Source organism: Hemicordylus capensis, chromosome 4, assembly GCF_027244095.1.
Source record: "Hemicordylus capensis ecotype Gifberg chromosome 4, rHemCap1.1.pri, whole genome shotgun sequence".
NCBI lineage: Eukaryota > Metazoa > Chordata > Lepidosauria > Squamata > Cordylidae > Hemicordylus > Hemicordylus capensis.
In genome coordinates, this window is record NC_069660.1 from 178,475,332 (window position 1) to 178,496,199 (window position 20,868).

Here is a 20,868-nt window from a genome sequence, read left to right on the forward strand (position 1 = left end):
ACAATAGTTAGTGAGTCAAATGATCTTACTACGTTGACCATTACTAAAAAATGGAGGAAGGAGATGTCATCAAAAAACCCCGTGGGGTGATGAAGCCTGTCCCTTCAGTTAACACCTGACGTGACCCAACATTGCTCCCTGCCTTCAAACTTCCACACAGTCTGAAGGCTTTCTCTCTCTCTTTCTCTCTCTCCCCCCGCCTTCAGCCACCCCCATGTCTTTCCACTGCACCCCCAACAGCGGGAATGGGGAGCCCGCTTCAGCACCTAGAGAACAGCTCCAGCATACATGGCCTTCTCCAACCGGGTCCTGGTGCTTTTGCTCCCTCCTGGAGGGGGCTGGAGGTGGAAGTCCTCCATCTCCAACCCCCACCAATCCTCTTCAGCCACGTTCCCCCGCCGCTGCCAGCCAGCTTCTGTCAAGGTGCCCTTTTGCGAGGCTGCGTCGCCTCCGGAACACAGCAGCAAGAGGCGAGTGGGAAGGGGTTTGCTCTGGGAGCCTCCCCTGAACAAAGGGAGCTGCTGTGGCTGCCGTTGGGAGCAGCCTTACCTCGAGGAGGGAGCGGAGTGTGTCCCTTTTTGTGGGGCTGCATTTAATGAGGCAGCCACCCTGCTCTGTCCTGCTCTGCCTTCTTCCATCCCTCAGGCCACCTCCTCCTCGGGCACCTCCATCGTTCCATGCTCTCTCTGGCCCCCACCGCCGCCTTCTCTCCTCCCTCCGCCACCTTCTCCCTCTGGCCGGCCCGCTGCTTCGTCCTGCTGCCTCCTGCAGCCCGTCACCGGCTGCCATTGCTGTTTTCTCCCCCATCCCTGTCACTATCCGGGCAGCTGCTCGCAAACTCTTGCGTGAGCTGCCACACATGGGATTAGCCATGGGTACGTCTTAGATAAATAAATATAAAGAAGATGTTATGGAGCTTTGTTTGTAAGTATGGGTTGTTCATAAGTTGGGTATTCATAAGTTGGAGAGTGTCTGTAAAGTGATCTGGTAACTTCCTCATTTCAAAACTTGTGTTCAGCCCTGTTCATGGGAAAATGTAACACAGCAACTGACTTGGAATATTAATTTTCAGATTTCATTGGTATTGAAATACAAATGCTTTTTTGCAGTGGAGATGGAACCATGAGAAAAAACATTGATGTGTGGAAAAAATGGACTACACAAAACAGCTTACACCTACATGGGTAAGAGAGCATTTTATTTATGTCTTGTATCCTTGGAGCTCACTAGTAAAAGAATATTAGGGTAGGGATTTATACCATGTCATTTCCCCAACAGATAGTAGTTTCCTTGTGTGTGTGTCTTTATTGCACCGCAGATTTTATGTATGGTGGAGCAAAGAAGCAAGCTTTGGGCTTGAACCTCACCCACCATGCATAGAACTTTCATTGATTGCTGATATTTTATACACACACACACACACACACACACACACACACACACACACACACACGTCTGTGTCTACAGAAGTAGCTTCTGCTCATAAGATCTGTTTGTCCTTTTTTTAAGGTTGGTAACTCATGTGAGTGAGGACTACTTGTATAGTCCCCGGTTCTGCACAGGGATGGCCCTTCTGTGAGGCAACTGTCTCAAGCGCTGGCATGAGGAGTGACACAGAGGGCAGCAAATGCTGACCCCATCACCACCATGTATTCCACTAATGGGCCTGTCCACTTCCACCTTCCTTACCCCACTGGGGCCTGCTGTTCAATTTCCCTTTCTTTGCCCCTGGAGTGTGCCAGACATGGGTCTGCCACCGCTGTCTGGCACAGTCTGAGTGTGCTTGCACACAGCCACTGCTTCTTTGGAGCCTGGGGAAAAGTTATTGAACCAAACCACAGATGCATGGGGGTGAGGGATCATATTATTCTTTGTTTCTAGCAGCAAAATGTCTTGGATTGCCTCTGATTTTGTACATTGGGGCGGGAGCTTGTGAGTTAAAGGCTTACTTCTGCATACCATTGATTTTAAATCCTGGGACAGCTTTGTATTTTCAGTGCCAGATGAAGATTTGCTTTGTCTGTCCAGGCCTTCTAGCTTGTTTTATAGCTGGTTTTAACTGTTTTGCTGGATTTCATTGATCTCTTCTGGTATGCTGCTTCCTGCTATTTTAATTCTTTGTTGTATTGAATTGCTTGGTTTATTGTTTAATATGTGCACCACTTTGGAGGTCTTATACTGAAGGGTGATATATAAATGTACAACTTTTTAAAAGAACCCAGAAAAGCTCACATAATGGTTCCCAAATAATCTGTCTCTGGTCAGTCAGTAGGTATCTTTGCTCAAATTGGTGTTCTTACAGTTCTTGAAGAACTGGAGTTTTGAAGTTTCTCCTCAAACTGCATCAGGCTACAGATGTTTGGTTCAATAAATTGTTTCCTAGCCGTTAGTTCAGGTTTCCTCCGTTCTTCCATAAGCCCCTTATCTGGGTTTTTATTCTACTTGGAAAACTTTATAAATGGTGGACTATGGACTATGTTATGTAAACTGCTTTGTACTGGGTTTATTGCATGAACTTACTGACTTGTTGAATCAATAAGGAAACATTTAGTCTCTCCCTCAGCATTGCTATGTTTGTTTCAGTATAGAAGGAAGTTTTAGTATTGGTTTGGTTCTTGAAGTTGGCTTGAAGTCTCATGTCATCATCTCTTGTGCAAGGATGATGGGTTGCTAGCCAATTAATGAATAATACTTCTTTGTGTAGGTTGCAGTTAAGGATTGCAACTCGTGGGGTTGAGCAGCTGGCTGAAGGAGGTAGAATGGTGTATTCTACATGTTCATTGAATCCTGTTGAAAATGAAGCTGTCATTGCTAGTTTGCTGGAAAAAAGTGAAGGTGGGTATAATTGCTCCTGATTGCATAGTGAAAAATGAAAACAATAGTAAAATCTTCGTAATGGGTGTGACAAGCCATACCTGGCCTGCCAGTCAGGGGCACTGCTAGTGAGGAGGTCTGTTCCCAAAACTAGAGGGGTTAATACCTTTATAACTTTGTGGAACAATTTTATTCATGTTCTCATTTCTTCTTCCCTTTATTTATCAAGCTTCCTCTGCCTCCACCAAGCTCTTATTGCTTAGGTTTGTGTCCTGACAACCCCTTGGTAGTATACCTGAGGGCTGTGTGGGGAGAAAGTATAATTCACTGGACACTGAGTGAACTTTAAAATATAACAAAGTCAAGTTTATTTATGTACAAGCAGCTTAAAGGTTTCTCCCTGCCAAACTTTATTATTACTATTATTATTATTATTAGATTACATTTATATACCTCCCCATCCAAATGCTCTGGGCAGTGTAATGGTTTCTATAACAAGATCAAGATCTGATTTTATATTATATAAAATCTAATATAATAGATTTTACTATTATATACAGTGTATATAATGATTTGATGTAAGGTTTTATGACAACACAGACGTCACCCACTGATAGACACTCTACACATATGGACAGATAGTTAAACAGTTTCACTGAGGTAGCCACAGTGGGATTGTCTATCTCCTGTAGACACCTATTCTTTTCTACACAGTGTCTCCTTGGAACCCCACCAATCCCAGGACAGATACTATTTTCCTAGAGATCCTCTCTCTAGCTCTGTCCATCCCTAACCCCTGGCTTTTCTCAGCCATTGATGTGCACGGACCGCGGAGGTGCAGTCTGATGCCGGGGTGTGTGTGTCGCTTTAAGGGCAGGGAGGTTGTACTTACCCCTTCCGCCGCTCCCCCCCCCCCGAGCTCCATTTTTTAAGTGAAATTTTCAGAGAGGTAGCGTTCCTCTCTGCTGTCCCTGCTCCCTTGTTGACTGCAAAAAGCATAAGTAAGTTGTGCACATGCGTGCTCTGCACATGTCACACATGCTGCGCAGCGCGCGCATGCACGTAAGTTACTTCTGCTTTTCGCAGTCAACAAGGGGGCAGGGGTGGCAGGGAGGAACGCTGCTGGATGGGGGAAAGCGGCGGGAAGGGTAAGTACAAGCCCCCCACCCTTAAAGTGACACACACACCCAGCGTCGAACCGCCGGACCGGGCCACTTGCAAACCAGTTCGCAGGCCTTGAACATGGCCTGTGGACCGGTTCATGGACATCCCTATTCTCAGCCCTCTCTGGCTCTTTCCAGCCCTTTCTGACTCTCTTGAGCTACCTGTAAGACAGTTTAACTGCCACTGTCTGCTCCATTTTAAAAGCCCTTCCTCAGGAATCTCACCTGGTTCCTTGGGCTTCAAAAGATGATTGACAGCTCTGGTGCTGTTGCCAACCATCACAATGGGGAAGCGAAGTTTACCTTTTGCCTGCATCCACAGAACACTGTGTTCCTCATAGTGCCTACATTGACTGTAAAAATGAAATAGGTGGATACAGACTTGGTGGAGACTGCATCCAAGCAAACACTAAATACATGTTGCAGAAGCTGGAAGAGTTGACCTGCTATAGAAGACCTACTACGTAAGCCACGTACATGGCAAAGTTTTGAGTAAGCTAAATGGCTTCCCCTGCCACACCTGTTAAATGAGTAACTTGCAGCACTTGACACTAACAGTCTAGATAAGACTGTTGTAATGCAGTTGGAGTCAATGGGACCTGGCTTGTTGTGATGCCTTGACTGTAAGCCACATGCAGTATGTAGTCTTTCGCTGTGTGGTCACAACACAGAGTTGAACTGTCTCCTTCAGAAGGCAGAGTAAGTAGATGGAGGCAGTGCCAGAAAAATAGTCTTTGGCCAGACTGGAGACAAGGGTGTTTGCAGCTCTCACATGTGCATATTAAAGAGCAGTAGTAAATATCCAGACTTGCCCTGTCATGCCAGGGTTTTCCTCTGCACAAGAGAGGGAGCCAGTTTCTGTGATTCCCACCTTTTCTCTGCAGGTGCTTGTTCCTTCTGAAATTGTCCCCGAGTGTCCCCCAGCCCTCTTTTGCGAGGTACGGAGAGAGTTTTGGGAGGTACAGAGCGTTGTAGAGGGAAGGCAGGATTGCTAAAAACTGCAACCATCCTCCTTGCATGATGCAAAACCCTGGTGTGGGAGCACAGGGTTAGTCTGGATGTTGGGCATAGTAACATCAAAACATACCAGTCAGTATCCAGTAGCCAGTCATGACTTAAGTCTCATTGAAATTAATGGGATTTAAATCAATCATGGCCAAGTATTCTCATTGATTTCAATGATGCTTAGTTATGGCTAACGAGTCTGGATGCTGCCCATAACATTTTGTGGTTCTTGGCAGCTTACCCTTATGTGTTTCTAAATTTAGCATTTTCAGGTTGCTCAGAATTATATAACTTTCCTAGTAGTTGCTTCTTTTTAGTGGTTTTACTTGTTGTTTAAAGGTGCTTTAGAACTTGCTGATGTCTCCTCTGAGTTGCCAGGCCTGAAGAGGATGCCTGGAGTTACACAGTGGAAGGTAATGTTATAGAAAAGTGTGTTATGATGCAATTGTAGTGCTATTTTAACTAAGAGAAAAAGTGGGAGCTCCCTTAATTTCATAATTGAAGAAGCTTCAAATGATTATTTGTACGTGTGTGAAAATACAAAGCTACCTTATACTGAGAAAGACCATTTGGTCCAACTAGCCCAAAGTATTGTCTCCTCTAGCAGCTGCTTTCAGAGGCCTTGCCCAGCCATGCTACCTGAGATCCGTTTACTAGAGGTAACAAGGATTGAACTTGAAGTCTTTTGCAATGCAAAGCATGTGCTCTATTCTCCCTATGCCAGTCCTGTGCAAGCTTACCTTGTGACCCACTGAACTAACCACAGTCCATCAGCCACATATCAGAAATCCATTAAACTTCCTGATTTTGCTGCCTTCTGAAGACCACAAAACAGGGAAGGGCTGTGGGAGAGAGGTGGCATATATTAAGAACTTGGTAAGCCACAATACATGGCAAGTGGCTGTGCTTGATTTAGTGGGTCACTAGTTATATAGGCCTGCCCAGAGCTCTAACCTCCCACAGAAGGCAATGTGTGACAGCCCAAAGAGCCCCTGGGCCCTATTCGCACATAATGCAAAACCGCAGTTAAACATGGCAGAGGTTTGAAATAATGAATGTCCGAATTTGTGCGACTGCAAAAACAACCTGAGGTTTACCTCTTCAAACTCCATTTTGAACCTTGGGTTTGAAACGAGTTTCTTTGCCGTAACCTGAGGTTATGGCGGGCGGGTGGTGCTGGAGGTCCGATGTTATGGCGGACAGCACGATGTAATCATAGAAACAGCAGTGCAGACCTGTCTGAGATTGTGCCCCCTCCATGCCTGTGGTGCTTTTCTCTGGCTACCTCTCTGAGCACTTGACCTGTGGCCCCCCCCCCCAGTTCTACAAAGCAGTTGCCCAGCATCAGGGATGCCACCACGTCCCAGCCGAAGTTTCCAAGCCTGCCAAACGGCAACGTCACACAGGCACATTCCCTCTTCCCACTCTATCCCTTGTTCCTCCCTCCTGACAGTCAGGAGAGAAAGGGGACATGATGGCAAGATGGGCACAATGTTCTTTGCTTTGGGTTTAAAGGGCAGCCGCAGCCAGGAATTCTTGAATGGCTCTATTTTTTTATATTTTTTTTGCACAGTGATATTGGGGAAGGGGGTCCCAGCGCTTTCCCCTTGGGAGAACATATGTGGTCCCTAGGCTTACTCATGAGAAGGGCCAGGCAGCAGGATCAGCATTGCCCCAGTGAAAGGAGTGATTCAACATATGTGATGACAACGGGTGCTGTTCCTGATTAGACTGCTCACTCATGAGAGTGTAAGGCCATGGAGATACCCCTTCAGAACTCACGAGAAGAATGTCTGTGGGGACAAGGGTGTCAGGCAGAATCACATATAATGTGTGATGCGTCCCTTCTCCCATGGACCAGAGTATCAGTCCATGGAGACACACATGGGGGCCGGACAGCTGATGCAGCCCAGCCTGGTTGCTTTATACAAACAAGCCATGGGGACAGGTACCCCAGCATCAGCTCTCCTTATCTTGCTGACTGCTGCGAAGAAGCTGTCTAAGTGTGCCCTCAGCGAGCCCATCTGCCCATTTTGAACATGTCTATCTTTATCTTTGCCCAAAATGGCCACCTCACTCTCCTGGGGTCACTGGTAATTGGGGCTCCCTTCTCCCATGATTTCCTGCAGCGGCAGATCTGCATGCAACACAACACCAGTCCATACCTGGGAAATGTGAATGAGAGTAAAGATCTGTCCCTGGTTCCGGTATTTCCCCATTCTGCTCACTTGGCTACCCCTGCACACATAGAGCATCACAATCTCCTTTGGGTGTGTGAAAAGCTTCCCTGGAGAGAAGGCGGGGTCACTGTGCAAAGGTTCTGTCATTAACCAGAGAGAACAGGGGCCCCATGCAAATGCCCCCCCCCCCTTAGCCTACTTTCCGGTAGGCTTATGAGATCACCCGGCATTCTATGTGTGTGTCCGTGTGTCTCCTCCCCCCCCCCCCCCCAAATCAACTTTGCAATGCCTGGACCAATATGAACCAAATCAGGGACAGTTCTGGGACACCTTAATGGCGTAGTTTGTGATGATGTCATCCACCCCGATCTAAGATAGTGGACACGTAAATTTTTGAGGTGCAAGTGGGCTATCTTGTGAACCATCTAACCAATTTGAACCAAATTTACTACAACTGTAGGGACACATAGGGGTGCCCAAATAGCATGGTGCATGATGATGTCAGCCATTCCAATTCAAGGTGGCGGCCATGTGAACATCTGAGGCACAAGCGGGCTAATCTGTGGACTGTCTAACCAGTTCAAACCAAATTAGGTACAGTTGCAGTGAGTGACACACAGGGATACCTTAATGGCATGGTTTGTGATGTCATCCACATTGATTCAAGATGGCGGACATGTAAACTTTTTAGGCACAAGTGGGCTAACTTGTGAACTGCTTAACTGATTTAAACCAAAATTGCTGCAGCTATAGGAACACATAGGGACACCTCAATGGTGTAGTTTATGATGATGTCATCCACCCTGATCCAAAATGGCAGATGCATGAACATTTGAGGTGCAAGAGATCTAACTTGTGGACTTCGATTTGAACCAAATTTAGTCCAGTTCCAGAGACAGTGAAAGGAAAGTAGACTGATTAGTTCTTACTAGATCAACTTGTTTTGGGTTAGATCAACTCATGAACATGCAGTCCGACAGAAGACCACAGGTTGTTGAGTCTAAGTTCCTCCCTGTAAGACCTCTTATGAGAGTGTTAGTCCCATGGCGGCTAACCGCCTATTAAGATAATCTGGGGACGTCCAGTTAAAGTTAATCGGCTCATCTAGTGGCGACTCAGGACTGGGCCTTCTCTGTAGCTGCCCCAGGGCTTTGGAATGCACTCCCTGTCAAAATAAGAGCTTCTCCATCTCTGATTGCTTTTAAGACCCTTAAGGCACACCTGTTTTCTCAGACTTTTAATTAAAACTAAATGTTCTGTGAAAGTGTTTTAATAGATTTTTATTCTATTTTTATATTGTGTTTTGGATTATGTACACCACCTAGAGACACATATACCAGGCAGTATATAAATATGATATGTAGTCATTAAGGGGCAGGTTAATCCCACTGGTTGAGGCATGGTGGTTCTTTAGAAACTGCTTCAGTGCAGTGGGCTGCATGCTGCAGTGGAAGAATTTGTAACCTGTACTACATAACAAAAGAGGATCAGGTGGGATGTCCCTGTGTCATCACCATACCTGATGGGCTGCATATCTTTGAATATCTCGTGTCGTAATGTGGTTACTGGGTTATGCCATTCTGCTGCAGGGTGAAGCCCTATTGCGCTGAAGCATTTGTTTGGTATTAGTCACTGCAACAGTAACATGGGAATCCAGCCTTAGAAGCTACATTATTAGTGAGCTGTGCGTGAGCTCTGCTGATGTGTACATATGTACATGGGCACCATTCTGAATAACTTGTAGAACTTGAGAGCAAAAACAGTGCCTGTTGGTCTTGATTACAGATCCAGTATAGCCATTCCTGTGCATGGGATTTTGTAACCAGTAGATCCCTATAATACCTTGCTTATTACGTTGATAGGTAAATATCTTATTGCTAAAAAGCCAAAGACCATATTCACTTCTACTACACCTTGATCCATACAGCTGTTGCTGACACGTCTGTGCTTCCTGTTTTGAGTTGGTCTGGAATGAGTATCGGTAATTTTAAAATATACAATATCTTATTCCTGTGTCCTGGCATCTTTTGAATTATTAATATCACTGGGCTTCAGTGATAGGATAAATGTTAGAAATCTAAATTAATTAAAAGTAAATGTGATCCTGGTCCTGATTTTTGCCTTCAGGCTTCTATCCCTCTTTGGGGCATGATTTTTATTTGGATTTTTGGGATTGGGTGGGGGAAATAGCTAAAAAATCTTTGAAGACATCCTATTGTGTAAATTAGTTGCATAACTGAGGCTGCTATTTTATTGGCTTCAAACAGGAAGTTGCATAAGTTGCTTTTATATAAAGGCAATGTTGAGCTGGTTCATTCAGACAAAATCGAGATTTCTGTATAAAAGAATAAGCCAAAAATCCAATTTGATAGCGGTTATATATACTGTACCTTTTTGCTATATAGCTGAAATAAAAGAAAACATGCATTCATACAAACAAACCCTCAGTTATCTGAATTCGTATTTTGTGAATTAATAGTTAAAATGAATCTCATGTTTTTAATATAATCCGAATTTGCTGTTCAGTAGTACCCCACTGCTAATGCCAGTTCAGCACTCTACAAATCTAGTAATAGCCTTGCAATCACATAGGTTTGCAGTGGCAGCTGAAATAGGCTCACATTTTTCCACCTAGGTTATGACAAAAGATGGGCAATGGTTTGAAGACTGGAAAGACGTGCCTTCCAACAGGCAAACCCAAATCCGACCTACCATGTTCCCTTTGAAAGATAAAGAAAAACTTAAAGCATTGAATTTGGAGCACTGGTATGTATTCTTGCTGTAGTTGTGAGTTTCAGTGATCAACATGCCTTTGTTGAATTTAGTTGGTGGAATGATAGTTCATCGGCATTGGGCTCCTTGTTGGAGTTGTTTACCTTGTCACTGTTGGGACAGTTCCCATGAACTGGTATTTTCTTTTCTCAGGCTTGTAGGTTTGTTCTCAAGATCACTCATTTAAAAATGGTCAAAAATTGTGCCTAAACAATTGTGCACCTATTTTCTTGAAGGGGTTAGAAAATACAACTCAAAAACTAGGAGGATTTTGAAGTGTATCTGTAGGGATAATATGGAGTTCTGCAGTGCTGGAAACAATCATCCTTTCAGGGAACTAATTGGGATATCTGGGAATTTCTTTATTGAAGCGTGTGTGTGTGTGTGTGTGTGTGTGTGTGTGTGTGTGTGTGTGTGTGTAAAACTGACCTTTGGGGCATTCTGGCTGGATAAATATGAGGGACATCTATGGAAAGTGAGATGCTAACTCGAAAATAAATAGATAAACTAGAACATCAATAATAGGCACAACACAGGATAAAGTAGGATGACTTATGGGCTGAAAAAGCAGCTTTTTAGGTACAAATTGCACCAAATAAGTTGATGTTGGCTTTGGATTTTAAAAAGCTAGGGTACTAAAGATTGTCCTGAATTAATTTCCTGACCAATCTTACCAGTGAGTGTAGTAGAGCTGCAGTTGCATCTTGATATAAATTCTGTGGAACCCTGTTGAATGGGCATAAGATTAGGATTTCTCCATGAATGTAGCATTAAACACTTGATTTTACTTTATATTCCTAAATCTAAAGCAGCCAAATACATGAAAACGTAAAACCTTGTCACAATACTTGATTTTGTGTTGAAAGCTCTAATAAATAGAATAAAGTAGAAAACCAGACCATTTAGATTTGTTGCCTGGAGTATCTATTTTTTTAAAAAAAGATTAAATCAAGGGTTTTGACCTTTTTTGTTCATAAACTAGATCAAGATTTTTCTGGTGTGCCACAAAAATATGAATACTAGTACTGATGTGTTTGTATATTTTCCCCCCTCTAGCTTTAGAATTTTGCCACACCATCAGAATACCGGAGGTTTCTTTGTAGCTGTATTAATTAAAAAGTCTTCTATGCCATGGAACAAACGTCAACCAAAGGTAATGGTTTTTTTGGTAGAAGTTTCATAAACTTTTCATTTGGAACACTTCAATGAAAGCAGATACAAATCTTGGCTTTGTGCCCAAGCATGACAAATCGGCACAGCTTTGTCTTTTAAACCAACCTCTCTCTCTCTCTCTCTCTCTCTCTCTCTCTCTCTCTCTCTCTCTCTCTCTCTCTCTCAAATGCCAGGATCTAAAAATCGATAGCACTAGTTTTCCAAGTGGCCTTGGACTTGTATGTCTTAAAGAGCAGCTTCCCTTTGATTCCCATAGGGGAAGAAGGGGGCCAATGCTGCTTTCATATGTAGTTTGTGACATTGCAACTTCTAAGAAAAAAGTCAAAAATCCCACTGGGCAGCCTAAGCCTGTGGCCATCCTTTAAAATAGCTCTTTGAAATCTGGGCATTATATTTGTATGGGAGTGGTACCCGCCCCCACCCCTAAGGGTCTTCAGGCTTCCATAGCCTGAAGTGTAATAAGAACATAAGAACAGCCCTGCTGGATCAGGCCCAAGGCCCATCTAGTCCAGCATCCTGTTTCGCACAGTGGCCCACCAGATGCCGCTGGAAGCCACAGACAGGAGTTGAGGGCGTGCCCTCTCTCCTGCCATTACTCCCCTGCAACTGGTACTCAGAGGCACCCAGCCCTTGATGCTGGAGGTGGCCCACAGCCCTCCAACTAGTAGCCATTGATAGACCTCTCCTCCATGAAGTCATCCAAACCCCTCTTAAAGCCATCCCGGTTGTTGGCTGTCACCACATCCTGTGGCAGAGAGCTCCACAAGTGGATCACGTGTTGTGTGAAAAAGTACTTCCGTTTGTTGGTCCTAGACCTCCTGGCAATCAATTTCATGGAGTGACCCCTGGTTCTAGTGTTGTGTGAGAGGGAAAAGGATCTCTCTCTCTCCATTTTCTCCACACCATGCATGATTTTATAGACCTCTGTCATGTCTCGCCACAGTCATCTTTTTTCTAAACTAAAAAGCCCCAGGTGTTGTAGTCTTGCCTCATAAGAAAGGTGCTCTAGGCCCCTGATCATCTTGGTTGCCCTCTTTACCTTCTCCAGTTCAACAATGTCCTTTTTAAGATGTGGTGACCAGAATTGTACGCAGTACTCTCAAGTGTGGTCGCACCATAGTTTTGTATAAGGGCATTATAGTGTTAGCTGTTTTATTTTCAATCCCCTTTCTAATGATCCCTAGAATGGAATTTGCCTTTTTCACAGCTGCCGCACATTGAGTCGACACTTTCAACGAGCTGTCCACCACAACCCCAAGATCCCTCTCCTGGTCCATCACCGACAGCTCGGATCCCATCAGCATATACTTGAAGTTGGGGTTTTTCGTCCCAATGTGCATCACTTTACACTTGCTAACATTGAACCGCATTTGCCATTTTGTCACCTACTCCTCCAGTTTGAGAGATCCTTTTGGAGCTGCTCACAATCCGTTTGGGATTTCACTACCCGGAAGAGTTTGGTATCATCTGCAAATTTGGCCACATCGCTGCTTACCCCTGCTTCTAGATCATTTATGAATAAATTAAAATGCACCGGTCCCAGTACAGATCCCTGGGGGACCCCACTTCTTACTTCCCTCCATTGTGAAAACTCTCCATTTATACCTACCCTCTGTTTCCTGTCTTTCAACCAGTTAGCAATCCACACATGTACTTGTCCCCTTATCCCATGACCGCTAAGTTTCCTCAGGAGTCTTTGATGAGGAACTTTGTCAAAGGCTTTTTGGAAGTCCAGGTAGACTATGTCAACTGGATCACCTTGATCCACACACTCGTTGACACTCTCAAAGAAGTCCAAAAGGTTTGTGAGGCAAGATTTACCATTGCGGAAGCCATGCTGGCTCACTCCCAGCAGGGCCTGTTCTTCTAGGTGCTTTACAATTTTATCCTTGAGGATGCTTTACATCAATTTGCCTGGAACGGATGTTAGGCTAACTGGCCTGTAATTTCCTGGATTGCCCCTAGATCCCTTTTTGAAAATCGGTGTTACATTTGCTACTCTCCAGTCCTCTGGTACAGAGCCCGATTTCAGGGATAAGTTAAATATTTTAGCAAGGAAGTTGGCAATTTCACATTTGAGTTCTTTGAGGACTCTTGGATGGATGCCATCCAGCCCTGGTGATTTGTTAGCTTTCAGTTTTTCCAGACAGTTTAGAACATCATCCCTTGTCACTTCTATCTGACTCAGCTCTCTAGCCTCCATCCCTAAAAAGCCTGGTTCAGGAGCAGGTATATGCTCAGTATCCTCTGCCATGAAGACAGATGCAAAGAACTCATTCAGCTTCTCGGCAACCTCCATATCCTCCTTAATAATCCCTTTCACTCCCTCATTGTCTAATGGCCCAACTGCCTCCCTGGCAGGTTTCCTGCTTCTGATGTACTTAAAGAAGTTTTTGTTATTCCCCTTGATACTTTTGGCTAAATGTTCCTCAAACTCTCTTTTTGCCTCCCTTATTGTCACCTTGCATTTCTTTTGCCAGAGTTTGTGTTCCTTTCTGTTCTCTTCGTTTGGACAGGCCTCCAATTTCAGAAGGAAGTCTTCTTCCCTTTTATGGCTTCCTTGACGGTACCCATTAGCCATGCTGGCATCCTCCTGGATTTAGTGGTACCTTTCCTCCTTTTGGGTATACAATCTAACTGGGCTTCTAGTATTGTGGTTTTGAGTAAACTCCATGCACTCTGGAGCGAAGTGACTCTCCTGATTTTCCCTTTCAGCTTTCTTTTCACCATACTCCTCATTTTGGAGAAGTTTCCTCTTCTAAAATTCAAAATGTCTGTGTTAGACATCCTTGGTGATTCTCTCCCTGCATGTATGCTGAAATTGATGGCACTGTGGTCACTGTTCCCTAAAGGGTCGATGACACTGACATCACGCACCAGGTCCTGGGTGTCACTCAGAATTCGATCCAAGGTCGCCTTCTCTCTGGTTGGTTCCATGACCAACTGTTCTAGGCCACAGTCATTTAGTGTATCTAGAAATTTGACCTCTTTGTCCTGAATTGAATGTGAATTTACCCAGTCTATGTGTGGGTAGTTGAAATCACCCATAATTACAGCCCTGCCTTCATTCTTCACTAAGGATGTCTAACACAGACATTTTGAATTTTAGAAGAGGAAACTCCCTGATTTCCTCCTGCAACTCCCAGTCACTGTCGGCATTTTGATCCGGAGGGCAATAGCACGTCCCCAGTAGCACGATTCCTTTCCGGCCTTGTATAGTCACCCACAGGGTTTCTGTGGAGGACTCCAGTCCACTTAGGTTTTCTAGCTTGTTAGATTCTATCCCTTCTTTAACATACAGTGCTACCCCTCCTCCAAGTCGCCTCTCCCTGTCCTTTCTATAGAGTTTATACCCAGGGATAAGTGTCCCACCGGTTCTCACTGTTCCACCATGTTTCTGTTATGCCCACTATGTCTATTTCTGCGTTAGCAACCAAGCACTCCAGGTCACCCATCTTGGCTCGGAGGCTTCTGGCATTGGCATACAAGCACCTATACACTGAATCTCTCCCCTGATGTATGCTATTCTTTTGACTCTTTGACCTGCTGGCACAGCCTCCCGTCTGCTCTTTATCGGTTCTGCTCTGTCCCCTTCTGTTTTATTTGAATTATTTGCAGCCTCACACTTCAAAGGATGGCTTTTGCCGAACGGGATACTGCCCAGCTCCCATAGACTGTTCCCCAGGTGTTATTTTAAAAGCTACTCTGCAACCTTTTTGATTTTAAGCGCTAGCAGTCTGGTTCCATCTTGTTTCAAGTGCAGCCCGTCCCTTTTGTACAGGCCTTGCTTGCCCCAAAATGTGTCCCAGTGCCTAACAAATCTAAACCCCTCCTCCCGGCACCAGCGTCTCATCCACGTATTGAAACCCCTCAGCTCTGCCTGTCTCACTGTACTTGCGCGTGGAACAGGTAGCATTTCTGAGAATGCTACCTTGGGGGTCCTGGACTTCAAAATGCTACCTATCAGCCTAAATTTGGCTTCCAGGAGCTCCCGACTGCATTTCCCCCCATCGTTGGTGCCGGCGTGCACCACGACAGCTGTCTCCTCCCCAGCACTGCCTAGGAGCCTGTCTAGACGCTGCATGATGTCCGCAACCTTCGCACCAGGCAGGCAAGTCACCGTGCGGTCAACACGCGGGTCACAAACCCATCTCTCTATCCCCCTAATGATCGAATCACCCACTACAAGGAGGCCCCCACCCCCCAGAGGAGCATTCCCTGTGCGAGAGGATATGGGCTCATCATCCACAGAAGGGGTCCCTTCTAAAGGAGCATTTCCCTCTTCCTCAGACTGATGTCCTCCTTGCCCAAGACCTTCATTCTCCCTGACAGCAGAGGAGCTACCAGCCCTGGAGTGGGATGCCTCTATCACATCCCTGAAGGTCTCGTCCACATGCCTCTCTGTCTCTCTGAGCTTCTCCAGATCCGCCACCTTGGTCTCGAGGGAATGGATTTGTTCCCTGAGAGCCAGGAGCTCCTTGCACCGAGCACACACCCATGACTTCTGCCCATGGGGCAAATAGTCGTACATGTGGCACTCTGTGCAATACACTGGGAAGTTCCCCTTCCCCTGCTGACCTTCTATCTTCATACTGTTTTGGTTGGCTGTTTACAGTATTTAGGGAGCTTATTGTCCGCTTATTAGATAGTTTATTAGGATAGGTCTCAGCTGTAATGGTCAACTATTTAACTGTCCAAACAGTCTTTCCCAAGAATATGAGGGATACGAGGGAGGGATATATACTTACGTTCTCTTCTCCACCAGGCTCCTTGTGATTGCAGGGGCTTGTTCCAGGCTCCTCCGCACACTTCCCGCTAAACTCCTGCAAAACTCCTGCATCCTGTTTGCTATCCCTGTTCGCTATACAATACAATACATTTTTTTAAAAGTGCATTTTAAAGTGTATATGAATGCATGCTAGGAATGCCTTAACAATTTAAGGCATTACAATGAATGGATAAATTGAAGGAAACTGATTTCAGTTTCAAAATGGAAAAATAGGAGTTTCATCATTAAAAAAAAACAAACATGATGCATATGAATAACAAAATAACTTGGCACTTGTTATGCCTGTGTTTCTTATTTATACGATCCCACTTCAGCTATTAATTCTTAACCAATCGCTCATTTTAACAAAATCTCCTTCCTCCCCAACAGATGGCAGTACTGTACTTTATTTTTCTTTTCTGTGCTTCTGGGGTTTTTTTTTTTGGTGATGCACCATTAACTGAGCATTCTGGAATAATGATCTTGAAATGGCAGAATGGGTATTATTTTCTGTTTTGAAGTTTGGCCCTGTAACACTTATGGATAATGACAGGTCTTTCTCAGAATACAAATACAATCTGACAAGTTCTTCAACTAGTTCTTGAAACTATTTGTAATATACAAAAAAGGGCAAAGAAATACATATCCTGAACTGCACAGGGATACATTTAAAGTAAGATGTTTGTAGGGGTGTGCACGGAACCCCACAGCTGCGGTCAGGCACTGTGGAAGGGGTCCCTTTAAGGGCGGGGAGGGTTTACTTACCCCTCCCGCCGCTTTGCCCCCTCCAGCGCCCGTAGTTATTGTAGGAATTGGGGCGGCAGGATACCTCCCCGCCGCCCCTTCTTGCTCCGCTATTCAAAAGGAGAGAACAAGCCTTCTGCGCACGCGGCGCGCGAACTTCACCAACGCGACGGGTAGACCGGGCCTCCGGCGGTCGGAGGCCTGGTCTACCCGTCACGTTGGTGAAGTTCGCATGCCGCGCCGTGTGCGCAGAAGGCTTGTTCTCTCCTTTTGAATAGCGGAGCAAGAAGGGGCGGCGGGGAGGTATCCTGCCGCCCCAATTCTTACAATAACTACGGGCACTGGAGGGGGCAAAGCGGCGGGAGGGGTAAGTAAACCCTCCCCGCCCTTAAGGGGACCCCCTCCACCCGGACCGGACAGGCCAGGTCCGAACTGGTCCAGAGGCCTTTACAAGGGCCTCCGGACCAGTCCGGACCCACCCCTAGATGTTTGCACAACATCACCAAAGTTATGCACATCTAAGCCCCATTGGGAGCATTAAACTGCTTAACTGTGACTGAACATGCCCCAAGTATTTGCATGTTGAACTGAAAAATATTTCAATGTAATGTTATATCTGTTCTGTAAAGACATATTTCACGAGTTCTAGAACATAAATCCCTGCAAATTTTAGGGGAATTTGGATACACATAAATTCATTGCTAGATAACATTATCTATTTGCCTTTCTTAGACATTTCTTTCTACCAGTTTGGTTCATAGCAGTACTACACTAAGATAATGTGGTATAGAACGTAAGAGCAATAAATGTAGCACTGAAGAGTGTTTTATTTGTGGTGGAATGCTGAGTTTAGGTTCCTGTCTCTCTTCAGCATAGAGGACTGTGACTGATCAAGAGCCATAGTGAAGGTACAAGGGACTCTCCAGATTTATTAGAAGTAACCTTTGTGTAGTTGTCACTATCTCTGTAGTTTGAATAGAGTACATGTATCTGCCCAATAAAAAACCAAAAGGAATCTCAATTTTGTAGAGTTGCAAACTTATAGTGGTACATTCAGCCAAACAGGTGGGGTATAAATGAACTTTGTGAACAAAAATATAATAAACAAAAATTAAAACTGTTTTTATTTGAAGGAACTGGTATACAAGGTATGAAAGTAAAAAGGATTTAAAATATTCAAAACAAAATGTCAAAAAGCATCAGTAAAACTATGCAAATTGCTTACACATCTGGCCTTTGTTGTAGTCTAACCTAGTCAATCCTTGTTTACGTTGTTGCTGAAAATAGTCCTTTATTTACTCAATTCAAAACATTACCATTATTATTTATAAATAGTTTTTCACAAAAGGAAGAGAAAATGGTTCCTTTTCCCAAAGGTTCTCACAATCTTAAAGGAATCATAAGGGAAACACGAGCAGCAGCTATGGGAAGGGACATTATACTGATTTGAATAGGAACTGTTGCTATCCCCCTGCTAAAATGAGAGTCAACACTTTAAAGGGTGCCTCTTTGCCCATGGATACTGGCACATATTATCTCAGACAACAAAGCTGTAAAGCAATAAGAAAATCAACCCATGATGATGACACGCTCACTTGAATATTCTAGAGATAGTTAAAATAACTGACATGTTAAAGCCTCTTCTGATTTCCTTGTTTCTGCCTTCTTAATAAACAGATGTAGGTCCCACCGATAGTAGGGATGCATGGAGGACCATGACAAAGATCTGTGAAATACTGGCCCATTCACATATGCCCTCAGCTTAGTTTGCCAAAATGTTATACAGGAGGCCCTCGCTGTTTGCTGGGTTTCCATTCTCACCTACAATCATGAATATGGAAACCGCGAATAACGAAACCTTAACTCTGTGGGAATCCGGGGGTTAGATTCCTGCACAATTATTATTTTTTGCTAAAAATCACCAAAAAATGCACGAAGGAGGCAGAAAATAAGGAATACAGCACAGTAACTTACTTCCCAGCTTTTTGTGGGTTTGTGTTTTTTGTTTTGGTAAACATGAGCCACAAAATGTCTCCACACCATCTTTGGACTGGAAGTGACACTGGAAGTCAGCTCCGGTGGCCCAGGAACCACAGATAGGTGAAAATTGCCTAATTTTAGTACCGTGGATGATGAAACGGAGTCTCTTAAGTCCCATCTGCGGATACATGAAACTGCGGTTGCTGAAATGGCGGATAACAAAGGCCACCTGTACATTACATTCACCATTCACTCATAGCACTTACTAGGCAGGATGATAGTGGGGTGGATGGACACTTTGGAAGATATCTGCTCCTAATTAACAAAGGAAATCACATTCTAGCAAATAGGCTGTTTCCGTGAGTTCATTGGCCTTAGCTATGGAGCTGGTCAAATTAGTTGACCAAACCTTAAAAAATTCCAGCCAATTTAATGCTTATGGTTTTGTTTATGTTTAACGCCTTATGTTTTTGTCATTCCTCTAAATACCTGAAGAAGAAAAATGAACTAAACTAGATGTGATGTTAGTTTATATTGTTGGCCCTTCTTTATGCTTGCAGATACATTATTATCATATATCAAACATGTAATACATAAAATTTGTACAAGCAATTACCTCCCTCCCTTGGTGTGGTGCTGATTGAGCCCCCCGTTGATATATGGGGGGGAGGGATAGGGTTATTTTTTTGCCTATCCATGGTTCTTGAGTGGCCGGAAATGATTTCTGACATCATTTCCTGCCACCATTTTGTGCTCTTGAGCCATTTTGTGGCTTTTATCTGTAAAAGAAAAAAAAAAGAACAAAAATCAGAAGATTTGGAAGTTTTGGGAGTATTGCTAGAGAGCTAAAGAGCAAGGTACTGTGCTTATTTCTCTGTCCTTGTCCGTCCCGTCCCCCCCCACACACACACACTTTTTCTTGGTTTTTTTAGCATACTTCAGTCAGTCTCTTTATTCACGGTTTCGTTATCTGCGGAAATGGGTGGGAATAGAACCCCCAAGAATAAAGAGGGCCTAATGTATTTTGACTTCAGAAAGCACACATGCAAGGGCCAACAATGTTATTGACATCAAAATTTATTTAAAACTGCTGTTGACGTTTTAGCAGAAAGATATATTGAGCAAGCTTGGCACAAGATTGACTTTCAGGGAAATATTTCTACTAACGTGCACGTTTAATTTCTCTTTGAATTCTTTAATGGGAATGGATTTTTCTTTGTCATTGTTGTAAAAATTAGGCATTTTTTTAATGCCTTGAAATCTAGTCGTCCTGTTTTTAAATAGTTCCAGCAGAAGCTGCCACAGAAGGTGGAAGATGAAGTGCCTGTGACTGCAGAACAGGGTTCTTTTGAAACTGTGGAAGACCATAGGGGCACAGAAGCAAAAGATGGGGACTGCTTGGTTCCTGAGAGTGCTGAAAGCAAGAAGGATGGAGTCTGTGGGTAAGAAACTGAAATTAAGGCTGTAATTCTTTAAAGCAGTGGTTCTCAACCATGGGTACACGAACCCTGGGGAGTACTTTTAAGGCTTAAGTACTCAGAACCTTTCCATCTCCCCAACTCACTGACTAATGTTTAGGCTGCAGCTCCGTTTGCTTCCTGGTCAGAGGACTTGGTTATTACAGTCACTGTAATGTTACAGTGTACTGTACTACTGGCACATGCTGAGCCTGTGCAGTCATTTGGGAGGTAGGAGGGGAGTTCAAAGAAGTTCTTGCCACCCCCATCGTGCGGCCGCTGGGGCTGCCCCCACCACACAGCTGCATGTTTTTAATGGTAAAAGGAGGAGCTTCCCTCTCACGCCTCCCACCCCACTGCAGCCTTTTACAAGTATGCCCCTTGAGCCAGCTCACAAGTGGGGGGCTTGGCTTGGCTCATCATCAAACCAAGGCGCCCCACCCCCCGGTTTGGCTTGTGGGCGAGCCTTCAAACCCAGCTGGCTCGAGGAAGAACCAGCTCAAGGGGGAGCTGGTTCGCACATCCCTAGAGTAACTTAGTCTGGATATAAGTCAGTGACTGTAATAGTCTCTCTCAGTGTGCGTGTGTGCATGTGAATGCACGTGCACACACATGGAAATCTCTACGGGGAACCTGAGCTAAAGGTTTCAGACAGAAGGGGTGCACTTGCTTTTTTTAAAAAAAAGTTGAAACTTTAAAGCACTTGAAAGCAGTTTAGCCAAGCCACAGATCAATATCAGTGCTTGTGATAATCCTTTCATCTTGTATTAAAGATGGGTAGCAGCCAGACTATTACTTGTGTGAGTGGAATT

The 20,868-nt window shown here is 44.4% G+C and overlaps 1 protein-coding gene across 1 annotated transcript in view; it reads left to right on the top strand.

Moving 5' to 3' along the window:
* The window catches only part of NSUN2 (NOP2/Sun RNA methyltransferase 2), a 74,455-nt gene that overhangs the window by 28,655 nt on the left and 24,932 nt on the right, over window positions 1-20,868 (top strand). The window contains exons 8-13 of the mRNA XM_053243645.1: window positions 1,110-1,184; window positions 2,705-2,835; window positions 5,322-5,395; window positions 9,798-9,928; window positions 10,991-11,087; window positions 19,884-20,041. Coding sequence (XP_053099620.1) covers window positions 1,110-1,184; window positions 2,705-2,835; window positions 5,322-5,395; window positions 9,798-9,928; window positions 10,991-11,087; window positions 19,884-20,041 — 666 coding nt within the window. The remainder of the gene's footprint in view (window positions 1-1,109; window positions 1,185-2,704; window positions 2,836-5,321; window positions 5,396-9,797; window positions 9,929-10,990; window positions 11,088-19,883; window positions 20,042-20,868) is intronic.